Source organism: Teleopsis dalmanni, chromosome 2 (genome assembly GCF_002237135.1).
Source record: "Teleopsis dalmanni isolate 2A chromosome 2, ASM223713v2, whole genome shotgun sequence".
Taxonomy (NCBI): Eukaryota; Metazoa; Arthropoda; class Insecta; order Diptera; family Diopsidae; genus Teleopsis; species Teleopsis dalmanni.
The window spans coordinates 21195497-21216157 of record NC_051847.1 but is presented as its reverse complement, the minus strand read 5'-3'; the positions used below and the strand labels follow the sequence as shown (position 1 = coordinate 21216157).

General features: G+C 26.9%; 1 protein-coding gene across 2 annotated transcripts in view; it reads right to left on the bottom strand.

Moving 5' to 3' along the window:
- Nucleotides 1-11653, bottom strand: part of LOC119678282 (putative phosphatidate phosphatase) — a 28924-nt gene extending 17271 nt beyond the window's left edge. For both annotated transcript variants that reach the window (XM_038090037.1, XM_038090038.1), the window contains exon 1: nucleotides 11061-11653. In XM_038090037.1, the coding sequence (XP_037945965.1) occupies nucleotides 11061-11409 (349 nt within the window). In that variant the 5' untranslated portion in view covers nucleotides 11410-11653. The remainder of the gene's footprint in view (nucleotides 1-11060) is intronic.
- Nucleotides 11654-20661: the final 9008 nt, after the last annotated feature.

The following is a 20661-nucleotide window of genomic DNA, read 5'->3' as shown; positions in this document are numbered from 1 at the left end:
GCCTATGTCATTATTGCGCTAACTACAAATGAAATACTAGTATGATAACAGCCTCTTTATGTGTCAAGTTCATTTCAATATACCTCAAAAAAAATATGTATGTATAGTAAAAACTTCGGTAAATTTCTAAACCAGAATTATTATTAAATTTAATCCAATAAACGTTTAGACAACAATAAAAGTGCAGTAAAACTTTCAAGCTCTTTGTTATATCAACAAAAGAATTTTGTCAGATTTATAAAGGAGAATGCACACCGCTAAGCCAGTGAAATCACACGTAACGCGAACCGACAAAGTGCAGAGTGTAAATATTGTCTCATGGTTCAGTTAGTAGAAATGAGTGGGTTGGGTTATACGGTAACGCTTTCGAATTTCACGTAAATAAAATGATAGTTACTTTTTCCTGAATGCAATGCAGTATTTTTCTTTTATATCACGATAAATTTGTTAAATGCCGCCAATGTGCGCACAACTTCAGACAATTTCGTTAGACTAATTTATTTGTAAAAGAAGCTGGTAGACCGCAATTATATACAGGTAAAACCTTAGTTAAAAATGCTTTTTTTGCTTTATTTAAGATATAAAAATTTGTATAGTATAGTTGAGTACAATATAGTAATTCATTGTAAACAATCATATTTAAAGATGTGCTCCATACAACGAGGTAGTCATACAATCATACAGTTAACATCGAATTTAATACTAGGATATAATTTAAACATATTTTAAAATATTTGTTTTAAAATTCAAAAAACATTTACAGACATGGCAGATATAACAATAAATGTATTTAACTTTTGGTTAGTCAATAGTTTTTATACATTCTATTCCATACCATCCATAAATTTATTGAAACAACATTTATAAATAATAATGGCAAACATAGAAATCGCGTCTTTATTGTTGACAAATATTTATTTTAATCTGGAGTAAGTCAGATATAATAAATGAATTTCCATTTCATAGTTTGTCATGTCATTTTGAAAGTATATCGTGAAAAATTTACCTTATCAACGCTTATAATAGCCAACAGATAGCCTAGCTACAAATATTTATTCTATAATATCCTTTTTACTTTGCATCCAACCTTATAAAACTAAATAAAACTAATAAAAACCAATAAAATTAATTTTTTTACACAAATATCTTGTTTAGAATATTCGTGACCGCTTCTTGTATCAAACTAACAGAGCTGTTAATCTGCAATATTAGGCATTTGGTCAAGTTTATTGTCTTATCAGGTTGGGTCACTACACAAACTCCTCGCTTAAAAAAGCGAGTCATTTCTTTCAGCGTTGTCTATACGCTGATCACTGTAGCTTTTTTCGAGATCCTTCTAGTTTGAGTATGAGCAAAACTTTGGTGCATAAGGCCGTCACTCCAACCTAACCTTACCTGATTATTTGCTTAGATTTAAAAATTGAATAATTATGTAAAGTTTTTAACTAGACACAATTAACAATGAATTAAAAAAATATATTTAAAGAAGAAAACAATACTTTAATAATTTTTGTTATATAAATAATTATTTTTCAAGGCTGAAAATTCTTACAAGTTAAAAATAACTTTTAAATCTTCCCACAATGTGCTATTTTAAGCAATACTATGTCAATGGGATCTTATATGTAAGGCATATCTAAGTGCTACGCAATATTTCAATGCAACAAAGGACCAGCATTAACAGGTATGCACAAAATTACCTGTACAATTACTAGCAAGTACAAAAGTATCTGTACATCCATAGAAGATTATCTCACATAAAGCAAAGCAAAACTCATTGAAAACGGAAAACGAATCTTACATTATTTTTTAGTAAATGTGGGAATACTGTTTTTGTTATTTCAGAAACGAACCAAATGGTTAGTGGAGCGAAGAAGGCTTATTGAAAGGACCTATTTTTTTAATGACATCGTTAAAAATAAAATAGAAGAAATCCAATCCAATCTACAGAAGCAGTTTACCAACTTCTCCAAGGACAGAGACTGCAATTATTTCTTTGTTGATTTTATTTCAAGACATTAAAAATAGGTATTTGCTAGATACAACAAAAAATTTTAAGGTAGACAATATACATGTTGCCTATATTTTATAACATCACGAAAAATGGTAATGCCCATATATAGCACAATTTAATTGGTTCGATGTGGAAAAAAGAAATAGCGAAGAATTCTGGAAATTCTTTTGTTTTCCTTATAAGCACGTTTGAAAATTGTTTTACCTTTTAGTAAAATTGATTTCTTCAACTGATATTTAAAAAGGAAAACCACAAAATGATTGCACATACATAAAAGGTGTAAAGAAGGAGTATACAATGCATGTCTGCACATTTCACAGTTTGATATTCCGTAACAAATTTCGTATGACGCTTTAACGCGAGGCCAATAGAGGCAGTTTTTCCACATTTTCACAATATAATGAAAATTTATGTAATATTTTAAATGAAAATATCAAAAATTTTGAAGAGATTTACAATGCATACTGAACTAACTATTTAGTTTCAGCGCTGTGAATATGAATTTGCCGCAGTATGCAGATAAAAATTGATGTTTTTATTATATACTATAAACAGTAAATGAAATAACTCTTTATGAGAAATATATAAATATATATAAACACATATATAAATATATGTATAAATATATATATAAATATATAATATATATAAATATATATATAAATATATATTTAATACACACATATTTAAATGTATCTATATATTAATTTTAATATAATTAATTTATTATAATATAATGATTAATTACTCAACTACCTTTTGTCTATTCTTGAGAAAATCAAACATTTTACTAAGATTAATGTTTTAATACCATTTTCAAGAGAATCGGGAAAGAATGCAGGCGCCAATTGTCGAATCTCTAAAGCCTGACAAAGTCACACATAATTCGTACTAATTTTTTGCTAAGAGCTATAAATCACTTGTATTATTCAGTATTATAAACCTGAATTCTATCTACGTTATCTCAAAAATAGTTTACTTTTCACTTTAGTGTAGTATTTTTGACAAATGCTCTTTGTTAGGACAATTATTAGTGTTTCTTCAACTAATATTGAAGATTGCTACAGAACCGAAGATTGTTCATCGCATTTCAAAACGAAGTTTTATATCCATTTTTGAGATTAAAAAATAATTATATATTTATTTTACATACATATCAACTTCGTAAAAGTTTCAAAACTTTACTGTTTAAAATAAAAAATGTGAATTTACTTTAACCCCTTTTAGAAGCGTTACCAACCTGAAATTTGGTATCTTATAAATACCTGGTGGTATTTTTTACTAACTAACTTCAAGCTTCTTATGTTAGCCAAAATTCAAAATGTGTTATATTTTACCTATACATTATACAACCTATATTATATATGTTAGTATCAAATTTTCGTTAAAGGTCTGATTTTAAATATTTATAGTGATTTTTCTATTCAACTCTGAACTATCTATTTGCTATTTAAAGAGCAAATAAACTTATTTATATCGTAGATATATGTAACGTTTCTGTCTATACCAACCGTACAATGACTTTAAAGTCTTTGTTGCAGGTATCGCATAGACTTTTTTAAAAATGTTAATCATATAATCAAATAGGTGATCGTATACTAACAAAAGCTACTCAGTGACAGAGCATATAAGTAATATGTTCATCTTACTACTTCAATTCACAACTAAGACAGTAATTAATGAAGCTGTCTAAGCTAGGAGATGTCGCTGTCTTTTCCCTGATTATCCAGTGATCAAGGATTAGGCAGTCATTCCTATGATAGTCGACTTAATATGGGATTCGTCCTCTGGTTATAATGATGTGTATTGGACAGCGAGAAGCAACGGAACCCAATCAGTTGATTTATTCTATTTTGACAATAGATGGAGATTTTATATGTAGTGTCTCACTTTTGTGCTCAAAATACACAATACTACATAATCCAGCCTTTCAAATAACATGTATGGGTAGTCAGTTTACTAAATGAATTAAGTCGGAAAGTATTTCTACCCAAGTATGGATCCTACAATTGCAAGAAAAACTGCATTTGAATAACATATTTCTTTTATTATTATTATTTATTATTATATAATTTAATTATTATATATGGATAATTTAATGTGCTTTTATGTGCATACTAACAGAATTTGGTGTAAAGACGCAATTTACCTTCAAAATAAAGTACACAATCTATGAAATAATTTGAATATATAATGAATTGATTTGGAATTTTTTTAATAATTTAATTATAACGATTATTATTATAGACTTATGATCTATCTATGTATATAACTAACAGCCGTCTTCTTTTTATTTATATGCACCTGATATAATATATATAAAAATATAGAAATGCCAATTGAGTTCAATAAAATACAAATTTGAAACCTCAATTTAGAATTTTAATTAAAAGAATAACAAATTATTTTAATCTGAAACTTAAAAGTAAAAATAAATTTAAATTTAAAAGAGAAGAAATGTCATACAAGGGAAACACCTTTAAGGCACGCGACTGCATTTTAAAATATTTTTACATTTTAAAGAAACAAACAATAATGCACTTTGGATTTGTTTACAAATTGGAACAGCTGTGGACGGCAGTATCCGTGAATTTATTTTAATTGAGTTTGTTTAAAAATACAAAAATAAAATATCTATAGATACAAATGGAAAATGTGAGAATGTGAGCACTGGAATACGTCAATAGCAATTAGTCAATGATAAAATGGTAAGGTTCTGTGGCCATAATTTATTAATAAATTTGGGACTTAATGCACTTTTGACTTGTTTGTTAACCAATGTCGAAACTCATATATTTTAAAATAAATTTAATGAACAAAGAAAATTCATTGCGAACATAAAATCAGAAATGATTAACATTGAGTATTTGGATTAAATCCCAAAAAATTTAATATAATTCAAAAACAAAATTTAAAATAGCTATACATATATTTCAGTGCAGAAGGGAACTATAGTGATATTATAGTTTTAGTTTAGCAACTAGTATAGACCGGGGACTCAATAAATATCTGACACATACACATATAAGAATGTTGATCAACTCACGGGAATTTTGTGTGCTGTTGAAACACGGTTTTTTAATGGGGAAACCTCACACAGCGGCTTGCCAAGCGTTATGATGACTTTGCATCAAGGATATCAACTATGATTGATTGATATGCTTAATTTAAAAACTTTAAACTTAAAAAATTGCCCAAAAAAAAAAATCTGGCTTAAATGAAAATGAGATTCCCGAAACTGAAATTTTTTAGTTCAACAAATCAGATATCAATTGCATTTCTTTTTTGATTCTCTGAGATATAAATATACGTGTCTATATGCCAATGAACTTAATTACTTTATGAGTAGATCAGTAAAACTCATCTATGAGCATTAATTACTGCAAAGAGCAACTCAAATACTCTTTGAGTATTTTTAGTTGTGATTCATCACTGTACAATATTTTGTTTTTAAAGGTAGTATTTGTATTGAGAAAGTAATTTGTTGAATATTGTGCGACTGCATATTTCAGTATCTTTTTAATATATTTTTAAATTTTTTAGTATTAATTTTTAGAGCATACTTTCCTCATTTTATAGAAAAATTTTACTTGTAAAATCATATTCTCTTAAACATCTGTATATTATTTGGTTAATGAAGCATTTGTATTACTATTGGTATTTAGTTATTTATTTATTTATTTAAAGTAATTATAAACTTTCCAAATCATAAAATAAGTTAGAGCTATGCATAGGATTTATTGTTCATTTTTCATTATATTATATAATTACTTTTGTATATATGTATGTATATATTTGATTTCAATAAATTTAATATGAAATTGTAAAGAGTTGACGTACTTAGACCTTTTCAGCTCATATTATAGGGAATTGAAATTTAATATACATCTATACAAAAGTAATATGTTATTATAATAATGAAATGGAAAAATTTATAAAAATTATTATGCATTGCTTTAACTTATTTTTAAAATAATATATAGCATACAAAGCTAAACACTTGCCTCAAAATTTTCCGTAAAATTTCGTATCCTAGTTTGAACAAGCTCCATTTTGACTGGATCATGTAGACACTTTATTTTTGTATAATAAAACATTTATTTATAACATATACAAGATAAAAACTATTTTAACAATATAGTAAATGCACTGTCATTTGCAAAAATTTTTCAAAAGTGTATCTAAAAAAAGCCATACTATTATTTAATTAAAATGTAAATTTATTTAGATAAATAGCTTTACTAAGCGTAATAAAAAATTGCCCAAAAAAAAAAATCTGGCTTAAATGAAAATGAGATTCCCGAAACTGAAATTTACTTCGATAGCATACCAAAAAAAAGCATTGAATAGTTAGAGAAATTATGTTTAAAAAATAAGGCTATATCACACTTAAAGGAAAGTATTTTAACTAATATAGTCAAATTTCTTAAAAGAAATGTTTTTCTTCAACAAAGAAGAACAAATTGTTCTAAGAACAATTTTGAAAAAATACTGATATCAATACTTTTTTAACAATTGGCATGTAGTTGTAGTTATTCTGTTCTTTGAAATGGATATAACAGTGCCATTAACATTAACATTTACTATACATCTAATGAATGAATCAATTTAACATTAACATACATTAACAAATGTTTTATGAATGACAAAAAGGTTTTTGTACTAATCTAATCTTGTTGCGCACAACACTCACAAAAATGGCAAACATAATATATTTCGATATTTATTTACGATTAATAATAAAACAAAAATATATGTGAGCAAACTTATAAATCTGATTAATACTAGCAATTAATTGGCTTTATAGAATATTTATAGAATATACTGTGACCAATAGCATCACCGATAATTAACTTCTCAAGTACTCAATGGTGATATTAATAGTACATAAAAAATGCATTACGGAAATATTAGTAATTCTTTTCCCATACTATATGATTCATCACTACTTGCAACAAAATAAATACATTATTTCGTAAAGAAAACACGCATCTAAAGTGCACGAGTATCGCAAATGTTATTAGGAAACGTCCAGATAAAAGATATTTTTTATGATTAAAAATGAAATTTTTCAATTTGTTTTAAGGAGTGCTTAATTTACTGGTTCTTCTACCAATAAATATATTACCTAATAAAATTAAGGAAGGAAATTTTGTATTTTATAATTTTAGTGTCATTTTATTAAACCTTTATTTTTATTGTCGAATATTTCTCTCGCATTCATTATTCTATTTTTATTATTTTATAGCATATAAATAATTATTATGTAATTATAATTATTATATATTTTTGTTATTGTCGTTTCATAAAACTATACTTAAAATAGTATTGAGTGATTCAGATTTATTCTCTAATTTTATCTGACTACTAATCAGTTATTATGTTAACATATAATTTTTAAATATCAAATCTTTATTTACATTCACAAACACCTTATGTATGTCATAACATATGTATTAAGCAGTATATACTATATATGTATGATTTATGATTAATATTTTTGTCAGGTAAGAATTTTATATTTGAAATATTTTTGTGAGATTATTAAAAACTAGGTAAATATCTTGATTTACGGATTAAAAAGTGTGTATGACTCACATATTGCCATAATAAAACAAAGTAGATGAATATAAGCCAGAAAGTTTATTACCTGAAGTGGCTTATATAATAAAGCTATCTACGTATACCCTTATCTTATTTCAATAAAAGGTGATTTTTTAATATCATATGCACACTCTGTAACTTTCGTTTTAAACATTATGACTCAATATTAAAGTATGAGATACGTTTCTTATTACGACAGCATCTTTTGCAAAATATTACTAATTGGAATTCCAAATATGTGCATTCTTTATACAATGGAATATGCATTCATGTATATAACAAAACATATATCCATATATAAACTTATAAGGTTTATATATAAATGGAAATGTAAACTACCTTCACATTTCCGACTGTCTCTTGTTTATATTCTTGCTTTATTTGTATTAATATAGAAAAAGTAATTAAATTATATTTTTTTTTCGGTTAAATTAAAATAATTGTTGTCATTGTTTAATTAAGAAAAATTCAAAATAATTTAGAAAAACTATTTTTTAGTTCAACAAATCAGATATCAATTGCATTTCTTTTTTGATTCTCTGAGATATAAATATACGTGTCTATATGCCAATGAACTTAATTACTTTATGAGTAGATCAGTAAAACCATTGAGTAAAAATATTTTTACTCAATGGTAAAACTCATCTATGAGCATTAATTACTGCAAAGAGCAACTCAAATACTCTTTGAGTATTTTTAGTTGTGATTCATCACTGTACAATATTTTGTTTTTAAAGGTAGTATTTGTATTGAGAAAGTAATTTGTTGAATATTGTGCGACTGCATATTTCAGTATCTTTTTAATATATTTTTAAATTTTTTAGTATTAATTTTTAGAGCATACTTTCCTCATTTTATAGAAAAATTTTACTTGTAAAATCATATTCTCTTAAACATCTGTATATTATTTGGTTAATGAAGCATTTGTATTACTATTGGTATTTAGTTATTTATTTATTTATTTAAAGTAATTATAAACTTTCCAAATCATAAAATAAGTTAGAGCTATGCATAGGATTTATTGTTCATTTTTCATTATATTATATAATTACTTTTGTATATATGTATGTATATATTTGATTTCAATAAATTTAATATGAAATTGTAAAGAGTTGACGTACTTAGACCTTTTCAGCTCATATTATAGGGAATTGAAATTTAATATACATCTATACAAAAGTAATATGTTATTATAATAATGAAATGGAAAAATTTATAAAAATTATTATGCATTGCTTTAACTTATTTTTAAAATAATATATAGCATACAAAGCTAAACACTTGCCTCAAAATTTTCCGTAAAATTTCGTATCCTAGTTTGAACAAGCTCCATTTTGACTGGATCATGTAGACACTTTATTTTTGTATAATAAAACATTTATTTATAACATATACAAGATAAAAACTATTTTAACAATATAGTAAATGCACTGTCATTTGCAAAAATTTTTCAAAAGTGTATCTAAAAAAAGCCATACTATTATTTAATTAAAATGTAAATTTATTTAGATAAAATGGCTTTACTAAGCGTAATAGATTATTTTTACTATTTTTTCTTAATTTTTTGTTTTATAATTTATTTGACTGTTATAAACAAAACAAAAACGATGTTGACATAAAAATTAGCAGACACGATTACAAAAATAATGTATTGAATATAAAAATTTAAAAGTAATAGAAAGTAGGTCATATAACAAAAAAATAATTACAAGAGGTGTTAATAAAATACAACAGTAATTTCAATTACAAAACTCAAAATTCATCAAATAAGCTCATTCAATTTATTGTACAATAATACATACAAAAATGATTTTATTTAACATAATTGACTTGCGTTGATATTCGAAAAATAATATACATTTTTTAAGAGTGTGAAAAAAAATAATGTGTACAAAATTTAAATTAATTATTGATTAACAGAGATATAAGTTAATTTGCTGTTTATTTACAGCTTTTACATTGTGCTGCGGCACAACCAATTGCAGCTTAACACTCCAAACAACATAGCTTAACATTTTATTGTGAATGTACAGAACACAGATTGATTTGCTATGTTAAAATGCTTACAGACAATTATTTATGAGTTATATTTTCTAATGCGACAGCAGAATTTAATGCAGCAAAATTGAAAAATTTAATCACAGTTTTGTAGTTTTGTTATTGCCTTCAATATATACAGTTTTTTATTTAAAATCGCTTTCGATATTAGATTTTACATTGAAAAGTTTTTTATAAAAAAAAAATAAACACAGCGTAAAAAACGTTGCGGTCAAAATTAATATGTACAATATGTACATGCAAGTAACGAGTAATGGGTAGGCGGCAATGACTCAGTTGGAAAAATTTAAAAATAAAAAATACACGCTAATAGAAGTACTAATTATTTTAATAAGTTAACAAAATAAGTCAAATCATATGTTTGTTTTGAACACAAATACTAATACGACGGTTTAACAAAATAGAGTTTGATTGAAAAATCAAAGGAAATTTTGAATATAGACATTTAGATATTTAAATGTTCAAAATGGATAATCTAAATAATCATTTAAATAATCTACATGATAAATAAACTTAATAACTTGTCTTAGAGTATTGTTATTAATAATATATTTAAAAATGTAAGTAAAATAAAAATGTGAAAGTCAAATTTTTCTCTTATATTGTATTGAATAAAAAACACAATTTTATATATGTATGTAAATAAAATTTTTTGTGGTCATGTGTTTTCCATGTATTACATTAAATCTTAGGAATCAACAGTCAAATTAGATTTTAAGAAGCTAGAGAGATTTAAGCAATAAAGTTTAGTATTTAATTAATTGAAAAACATTAGCTCATAATTTATAGCTTTTCAATAACAATTCTCTAAATTTTTGAATTATATAATTTAAATACTTATATCATCTGTTATTCTCGTTAACATATTTATATAAGACGTTGTAGTCATATCATCTAACTAAATCCAGTTTAAGAGGCTTAAAACATAGTCTTTTTTAAATTTATATACATTTATAAATTTAAAATTGGAAATATTTTTTTTTAGATTTCATTTTTAAAATCAAAATATCTAAACTCTCTTGTTTAAGTTCTGAAACACGTAAAGAAGAAAGCTCTTGCGTCTACAGAAGCGGTACGAAAACTCGTTTTTGGCTTAAAGAATTTTAATGGCTGAGTTGTTGTTGTTGCCATAAATGACATCAACTAAGCAAAATGCATTTTAAAAATGTATTTTTTATACTTAAAAAAAAAAGTAAGTGGCGATTGCAACAAGGCAAGATTTTTTTAATTAATTATTGTATTTACTTTACGTCTTTCTCTATAGTTTTCATATTTTTTTTTTGTTTACTTATATATTTATTTTTTTCACTCTTTTGTTTACCAAATTACACGTAAACAAATTTGAAGCACGTAAATTGAGTGAAAGAGGCACAAATTTACTTACCGCACAATAATATCAGCACATCCAAGCCAACTCGATACAGTATTCTTTTATTTGTTTCCATTTTTAATTGGGAGGTACTGTTGTTGTTGTTGTTGTTAATACTATTACCTAAGTGCACTTCAAAATTATTATTGTTTCTATTATTTAACGTTACAGTTGTATCTGAGCTGATATTATTACTTTTATTACCGTTTAAGTTATGATTTTTATTTGTTTGAAGCCCGTTGTCCACGTTTTGATTGCGCGAATGTTGAGACGTTGTGGCGATATTGTTTCTTACGTCCTCACTTAATTGATTTTCGGGCCGACGTAGTGGTGTTGTTTCACTCGCGGACGAATCGTTACTCATTTTGAAGTAGTTGAAAAAAAACGTGCTTGCTGTGAATGGTCTCAGTAAAACAACGTATATGTTAAAAAGCAAATATGTGTATTGAAACGAAACGAAAAAGTTTTCACTTGACGGAAACTTACTCCGAGAATACTAGCATAATTTGAACTGACACTGAACTTGAGCGCAAATGTGAGAATGTTTCATGAGTATTCAATCAAAAACAAGCAAAAATCAATAATTAAGTTTAAAGTTATTGAGACTAAATTTATATTTGGCAGCTTTTTTGCATTATTATTTTATTATTATTTAATTGAAATTGTTAAGTTTTTTCTTTTTCATTTAATAATGAATAATATATTCACAAAAAAAAGTTCACTCAACATTGTGGCGGGAACACTCAAAAAGATTTCATATCAAAAGCTTTTGTGAGTTATTTTAATAGAGTTAGAGCACTGACACTTCATTTTTATATGATTTTAAAAACAATTATATAGATAATAGCAGCAATTCAGACAAAATTCAATGTATTTGGCAACCAGTTATTTTTACTGTAAATAAAAAGAAAAATTAAATTTTTTAATATTATATTTAATATTTAATATATAAAATGAATTAAAATTGAAAAAGTTATTGTTCAATGGTATTAAAAGTTCGATTTTTAGTTATTAATATATATATTTTTTTTAATTAAATTTATTAAATTTTATTTTATTTTATCAGAAGGTCGCATATGGCATTGATGGTATTTCGCATTGTGGCAGAATGATTCGCCGTCTATACGTCATTATTAATAATGATTCATTATAAAGGTCAGCTTCGATAAGTTATACTATACTCGTATAGGAAACATTTTTTATGCTTTCAATAACTTAAAAATTCGCATTGTGCGTCATACCAAATTCATTTTATTTTTTCTTTCTTTAAAAATTATGCAAGTAAATTTAAAAGTTTATTTTTTGGAATTGCAAGAAAAAGTGTTAACAGATACATGTATATTATAAAGGCCCATAACCAACTTGATTGTTGAGAATTAAGTTTGGTACATTAATTTCTGTTGCTTGTTACACTTGATGAATTCTGCAGATTGAAAAATTAATCAATGCAATCTAATTTGTTCTGTGTGTAAAATTTACATAGTAATTTCTTAATTTCGCTATTTACTGCTTCGTTCTGGCATTACGAATCAAAAAATAACAAAACAAAAATATTGTACATATATTGATTTCATTACCTTTTCCATGGCATCAAGGCATGAGTAAAATTTCAATCCGTTAAATGCAGTAAACTTTACGAAAACTATTATAAGAACTAATTTTAATCCCAAACTTTAATTTTATTTTTTAATAAAAATATATGTGTAACAGACTATATGTTATTGCCTTTTATGAAACAAAACTTAGCTTTTATAGATTGCTAAAAAAAAAAAGCGTACAGATTGTAATAATTTAATCAATTATGTTTAACTAATTAGCAAAAAGTTCAACCATTTGATTGCTTGATTTTAAATGATGCGATAGAGTTATTTTAGTTGCGATGTAGTTATCCCGTTAGGGACTTTATGTACTTTAAATTAAAACGACAAGAAAATTTGCCTTATAGTATCTTGAAATAATTTCAATGAAGAAGTCGTGTCTTTCAGAGTTCTACATATGCTTCCCACTGCGGTCCTTTCGAAGGTCCTTCTAGTGTCCGACAAAAAGTACTAAAACTTAATAACTTGCTAACGATAGTAGGGGACAGAGAGATAGATTAACTTAAGAACCTAAAACACACGGCAATATCTGTGGTGATACTCATGCAGTAATACATAGAACTATATGTATCTTCTTTCGTTACAGAATACCTATATATGATATATATATTATATTTATATTATAAATTTTTAATACAGTTATACACATGTGTACATATTATAAAAATGTAATTTTGCATTATATATATATAGCATTGAATATGTGTACATAATTGTTTTATCTGTTTAGATAATTTTTTTTAAACTTTTTTTGCAAATTTTTGCCTTGATGCATTTAAACTTGATTGATTCAATAAGCTTATTTTAAAATCTTTATAAGCCCCTGAGTTATGAAAAAAGGATTAATTTTCATAGGTGAATAACCCATTGATAAATTAACTGCTCTGTAATAACTGAGTAAACATTAATTTGTTATATCATATTTTATTTGAATAATTTATGGCAAAACTTATAAACTTTAGTCATAATTAATTACCCAAACATTACAACTTTAACGACATGCATCTGAATAAGTGGCGCCTGTCAACATAAAAATTTTTTTAAATAATTTTATGAGAAAATAAAATTTTGATGAATGTAATTTATGAGGTGAGCAAAAATATATTTCCCGAATAGATTATAGATTGTAATGACTTTGCTACTTGCGTTTAAGTGGTTTTTATATTCAAATCAGAAACGCACCAATAGGCGCCACTACAATATTATCTCCTCTGCAAGGTTATGCCTGTGATATGCCCATGCTCACAGCATGCCCATTGAGTTCAGGAATTTATAAGTAAGCCATTCTTCTAACAAAATAGGTAGATATCGAAAAAAGGAAGTCTATGCAAAAAAGTGTGATTGATAGAAACAAAATAAATAAAGTGTGCAAAAATAGTCAGAGGTAAAGCAAAAGTGTTGCACTTTAAAGAAACTAATTTATATTCGAATTGTTTTAAATAAAACATAATTCTGATAAAAAAAGAAGTGAACTTATATTACATTAACTTATATTAATTATATATAAGAATATTTAGTAGATAATTGTATAAAAATCTTCTCAATATCTTCTATGTTTTCCTGAGTTCACAACATAGTTAAACAAAAGTTAATATCATCGTTGAATCAATATAAAATTATGCATATAATAATAAGCAAATTAGATAAAAATCGTATTTAATTATGGTCTCATAAATCAATTTTCATCGAAAGATCCACTGACTATAACACATCTACCACTGACGATAAAAAGGGGAAACTGTGTATTTAGTAAGATTTTTGTAATAATAAGTCAGTTGCAAAAACTCCTTTAAGGCCATTTTAGTCTATATTAAAGATTCTAGTTTTATTCGAGTTATACTGCTTTGGCTTAGTAGATCTAAAGGCATTCTTAGGATCTGAAATTAACAGGTTTAAACTATAACTTAAGATCATCGTAATAACGTAGCCTAACATATTTATGTGGGATTAAGTTGGGAACATTAGTAGTTGAGGTCGGGTAGTAAACACAGCGTGGTAGACAAAAGGAGTGAATGACGAACTACGAAAAAGATGTGAGTGTTCGGATGATATCGCTTTTCAATTAAATACTTTCGTTTAACAACTTACGCAGATTTTTACACTAGTCTACACTTAGTATAATCATAATTTAATTCATAAACATAATAAAATAACTTAAACTCCTACATTATTAATTAAGAGATTTTAAGGAAGCATTATACTTTCTAAAAGACACAGAGAATTTATATTAGCAATCTATTTATATATAATGCTATCTTCAGGTATACAAAACTTGTTGAATATTCCTTATAATGTCAAATACTTATTTGCTGCTTGAAAGGAATAATGTAGACTGCAACACATAAATTTTCATTTCATTAATGATAAAAAGAAATTATACAAATGGATATTTAGAAAATATTTTTATACAATGCTCAAAACTAATTATTTTATTGTTAGACAATGGAATTATTATTCTTCATTACAGCATTAAAAACTCAAAACCGATTATCTCTAGACTATTAAATCAAATTATTGTAAAATATAGTTTAAAGTACAAAAATTGCTCATTGCATACCTTATATAGTCAGCTCATAGAAATCTTAACAAGATTTCGAAACGCACCACAAACTAACCAGAATGCTTATTTTGTGGCTAGTACAAAAATTGGTAATACAAATGAGCAGAAATTATTAATAATAATAATTTGGACAATGTAAACTCTTATTTATACAAACAAAACCCTAATGATACAAGCAAAAGAATTAAGAAAATTACACTGTAGCTTTGAGTATAAGTTACATTTGAACATTTTCCAGTCTAATAAGTACTTTAGCTTTACCTGAGCTCATTTACCGCTACAACAAGCCGCCGCCTATAGAACTGGCAAGAGTTACTGGCAACGAATAGTGCCACAATATTCGCATGATCAACGTACAGAAAGCAGTTTGCTGCAAGACTATAATTTTCTGGTTTCAGCTTAAGTGGTATGTGTTTGTTGTAAAAAGAACGTGCAACAATCTAAAAATACATAGGCTGCGAACCCAATATTAACTTGCTAGCAGTTGAATTTAAATTTAAAAAATAAGAATTTATAAATAAAAAACGATAAAAACGAAGCAAGAAGCTGCAAGAAGCAAGAAGCTGTTGGTTTTCAATTTTCAACTCCTCAAAGTCAATGAAAATCGCAGACACGATCAGTGATCAGCAGCTCGTTAATAAGATACTCCTTCTTTAATACGCAATCAGTATTCTTGTTGAGTGCTAAAGTTCAATAATATAAATTGTGATGTTGTCAATTTTTATTAACCGAACTTCAGAATTCGATCTTCATTTTGAGTCATCTTACTTGCCAATACGTCCGCCCGTTGGTTGATTTTGTTAACAAATATTAAATAAAATTACTATACAAAAAGATGGCAAGAAAAAATTAATAATAAAAATTAATTTATTATGTGCTTAAACCGTCTGTCAATTTATAGCTTAAATTTCGACATATACGTATATAAGCTCATAACTCTTTTAATCAATTCAGTCTTGAAAAATATATTTTCAATAAAAATTTGAAAAGTGCATTTTCGTTTTGGTGAAAAGAGTTACCAAGCTAGTGCATTGCTTATCAATCTTCATATTTAGACAAGCTGCTTAAATTTTTCAGGTGTGGGGATTTTACTTAATCATTATTTATTAATAAATACATTTTCTACACTTTATTATTATTATTGTCTAATAAAATTGGTATAAAAATATATAAAAGTAATGAATGTTTTCTGTTTAATAACGTTTCTGAAAATTGTTATCTTATCTTATTTTTAAATATTGTAAAATAATTTTAAAGCTGATTAATAAATTTGAGTGTAGGTGCTAAGAAGTATTGATACCCCCTATTATTTCAATTTTTTTTTAATTATGTACTAAAATATTAAGAAATATTGGCCTAGTTTACTTTTGATAACATAAAATAATAGGACTGAATAGTTGCTTTTATTAAAATAACGACGAAAACGGCCAAGTGATTTTCAGCGGCTCTTTGGTTGACCAATTTTCCACCATTAAGAGAGTTTTTGCAGTGATCGAAGCATATGGTAAACAGATATTGTAAAGCCTGGGGTATACGGTAAATTCATCAAAAGTTATCAAGTTCCAACAACTTCTTCTGAATCTTACTTAATGATTTTTCAGGATAGAACACAACACCTTTATTGTTGTACAATTCTGTTTGCTTTTCCTTGAGTATTATTTTCAAGCAGTCGAGTAGTGAACACTGAATTAGCCTTAACACCAGGTTGGAGTAGTTCGTAATAGGCAGTTCCCTTCAACCCCAACAAAGACTCAAAGTAACCTTGTTTAGCATAAATCCTGGCTTTGCAGTTAATGGTAGAATATCACCAAGTTTTGACCATGATAGCTTGCGTTGGGTATTACCGTACTAATATTACTGATTAACATAATCAGTTAATATATGTATATATGTAAAATATGCTAAAATTTTAGTATTATATTGTTATTATTAGGTGCAGTAGAAAGAAATCCATTATTTTCCCAATAGATGGTCTTAGATATCTCTATCCCGCGTTGTATAAGTCCGATTGGGTTACACTAAATGGCGTTAAAAAGACGAGATTTTGTACAAAGATGGACACTAGCAAAGAGAAAATACGCTATATTTTACAGTTTTTCTTTGATAAATGCGAAAACGCAGGCCAGGTGGCTGAAAATGTGAATAACATTTATGGTCCCGATACTGTAACAGCCCATCATGAACAATTTTGGTTTTCTTTGATTCCTAGAAGGCTAATTGTCGAAAATGTAGATAAAATCATGGAAGCTGTCGAGTCCGACCTGCTGTTGACATGTTAGCACAAAAAACCGTTTGGAACCATTTGAATAAGGCTGGATTTAGAAAGAAGCTCGATGTACGGATCCCAATTGAGTTAACACTAAAAATCTCACGGACCGAATTTCCATCTGCGAATCGCTGCTGAATAGCAACAAAATCGATTTTTGAAACAGTTGGTTTTACTGTGTGTTTAGTGGGATTAGCAGAGAATTGGACATACGACAAGATTATTAACTCGGAACGGTCAACAATAGGACCATCTAAACGAAGAAATCGTCCAAAAATGGCCAGCTTTGGGCAATAGGAGAGGAATTGTGTTCTAACACCAGACCAAACATATCGATAACAACTCGCCAAAAGCTTCGGGAGCTTGATGGGAAGTTCTTATGTATCTACCTTTAACTTTAATTTTATGCAAAAATAATGGATTTCTTTTAACTACACCTATTATATCTCTTTATATTCAATATTAACATGATATGTACATCATATTTAAATTCTGTGGATATTAAAAATAATTTTTATATATTTAAAATCACTTTGTTTTGTAATTAACTTGTACTAATTTTACCGGGAAGCACTTTATTAGCAATTTTAATAAAATAAAGTTTATATCTTATACAAGCGATTTTCTTTGAAGTTAATAAACGCGTTATTTTATAAAATAAAAAAAGGCAAGCGAAAAAAAAAATTTATTTTATGCTACGTACAACAATAATTAATTTAACTTTTAAGTTCAATGGTTTCATTAAATTTTTTAAGATTCATGTTTCACTGCACCGATAATGTAGACATTAAGTAGACGGACGTGTGAAATATATATGAGGATATATATATATTCATTTATTTATAGGTTTGCCAACGGAAGGAGAAGTGTAATTGCAGTATCAGCGTCAGGCAAAGTGCGGATGTAAACAATAACACTAGTTTACAAATAATTAAAAGTTTTGTTTTCCAAAGACGGGACTCATATTTTCTATAGGGAAATTTTCCGTAGAACTCGAAAATAATAACGATTTTTTTTTCCTATGTACCGTTTTCGAGATATCTGCAAAAAACCGTTATTTTGACTTTTCTCAAAACATCACCCTGCATATTCCCTCATAGCTTTTTTTCTGAAGTTATCTCGGTAGTGTGTTATATATCAAATTAAAGGTGAAACTTGTACCAATATTTTGAGTTACATAATGTTAATGTAACTTACTTAGTTTCGCTGCTATAGCTAGAAATGTACAGATGAAAAATGTTTTTTTTACGCTTTTTTCAACTTTTTCGATTTTCAAGGGGATGGGACTCCCACAAATATATTAAAAAAAATTTTTTGTTTAATTAATGTTAAAGACTGTTTTAGTACAAACATTTTGAGTGGCTTAACATAAAAATCGAATAAAAATTTCAGAAGTTATTCGCCATTTGCCTAATTTGCCCAAAATAGTAGTTTTTATTAACAAGTCAGAAAATTCATTTTTTCGAATTTATTTTGTAAAACTTAGAGTGCAAATCAAAACTATATTATGCAAAATTGCACAAATTTTATTTAAATAATTAAAATTAATATTATTAAATATTAAATATTGCATTTTATATAAAAGTTTGACGTCGAACGTAGAACTGCATTATTGAAAGTGAATTTATATATTATAATGAGGTATAGTATGTGTGCTTTGAGCAAACTTCTTATAGTGTGAGATACTGTATTGTAATGGCAAAGAGAAATTTCGTGTGTAAAAACAATCCTAACCACTTTTGTTTCATTTGTGGTCATTTTATAAAAGACAAAGATTTTAGAAATATAACTAATGATGTACAAGTAGTATACATCAAGTACTTTGGATTTGCTATGGCTAATCAAGATAAATCGTGGACTCCTGATTGAGTATGCCCAACCTGCAGGATTACACTTAAAAGATGGTCCATTGGAAAAAAACAATATTTAAACTTTTGTGTACCAATAATATGGAAAGAAGTTGTAAACCATTCTCAGTGCTATTTCTGCGCCATAAATCTTGAAGGTGTGATGTCGCGAAAGAAAATAAGATTTCGAGAGTATCCGGAAGTAGCATCAGCAATTAAACCAGTTCCACGAAGGAATGCGACTGCTCCACCAACTCCACCAAATATGTTGTTTTCTGTGTTTATGGGACAGTAGAGCAACAAAGGATCATTTTATACGTTCATCTTGGCCAAAAAGAGAAGATGTCACAATAGGAAAACAAAATATCGCGAATAAAGCTCTTGTTGGCCCGTGTCAGATAATTTTGCCACCTTTGCATATAAAACTTGGTCTAATGAAAAATTTTGTTAAGACTCTGCAAAAAAACGAAAGCCCTGCTTTCGAATATCTTACAAATCTCTTTCCCTGCATTTCTTTTGCCAAAATTAAAGAAGGTATCTTTGTTGGACCACAAATCAGAAAACTGATGAAGGACGAAAAATTTAATAATGTGTTGAATAAAAAAGAGTTGAAAGCATGGACTTCGTTTAAGCAAACAGTTATCGGCTTCTTGGGTAACGAAAGAGATTCACATTATAGAGAAATTCTTTCATCCTTAATTGAAAATTACAAAGTTCTTGGCGCAACTATGTCTCTAAAAATGCATTTCTTGCACTCTCATGTGAATTTTTTTCCTTCAAATCTCGGTGCAGAAAGTGATGAACAAGGTGAAAGGTTTCATCAGGATATCTCTGCAATGGAAAAAAGATAGCAAGGGTATTGGGACGCAAGCATGTTGGGAGATTATTGTTGGACAATTATAAGAGAAACAAATCCTACACACTATATGAAGTTTGCTCAAAGCACACATATACCTCATTTACTTTCAATAATGCAGTTCTACGTTCGACGTCAAACTTTTATATAAAATGCAATATTTAATATTTAATAATATTAATTTTAATTATTTAAATAAAATTTGTGCAATTTTACATAATATAGTTTTGATTTGCACTCTAAATTTTACAAAATAAATTCGAAAAAATGAATTTTCTGACTTGTTAATAAAAACTACTATTTTGGGCAAATTAGGCAAATGGCGAATAACTTCTGAAATTTTTATTCGATTTTTATGTTAAGCCACTCAAAATGTTTGTACTAAAACAGTCTTTAACATTAATTAAAAAAAAAAATTTTTTTTAATATATTTGTGGGAGTCCCATCACCTTGAAAATCGAAAAAGTTGAAAAAAGCGTAAAAAAAACA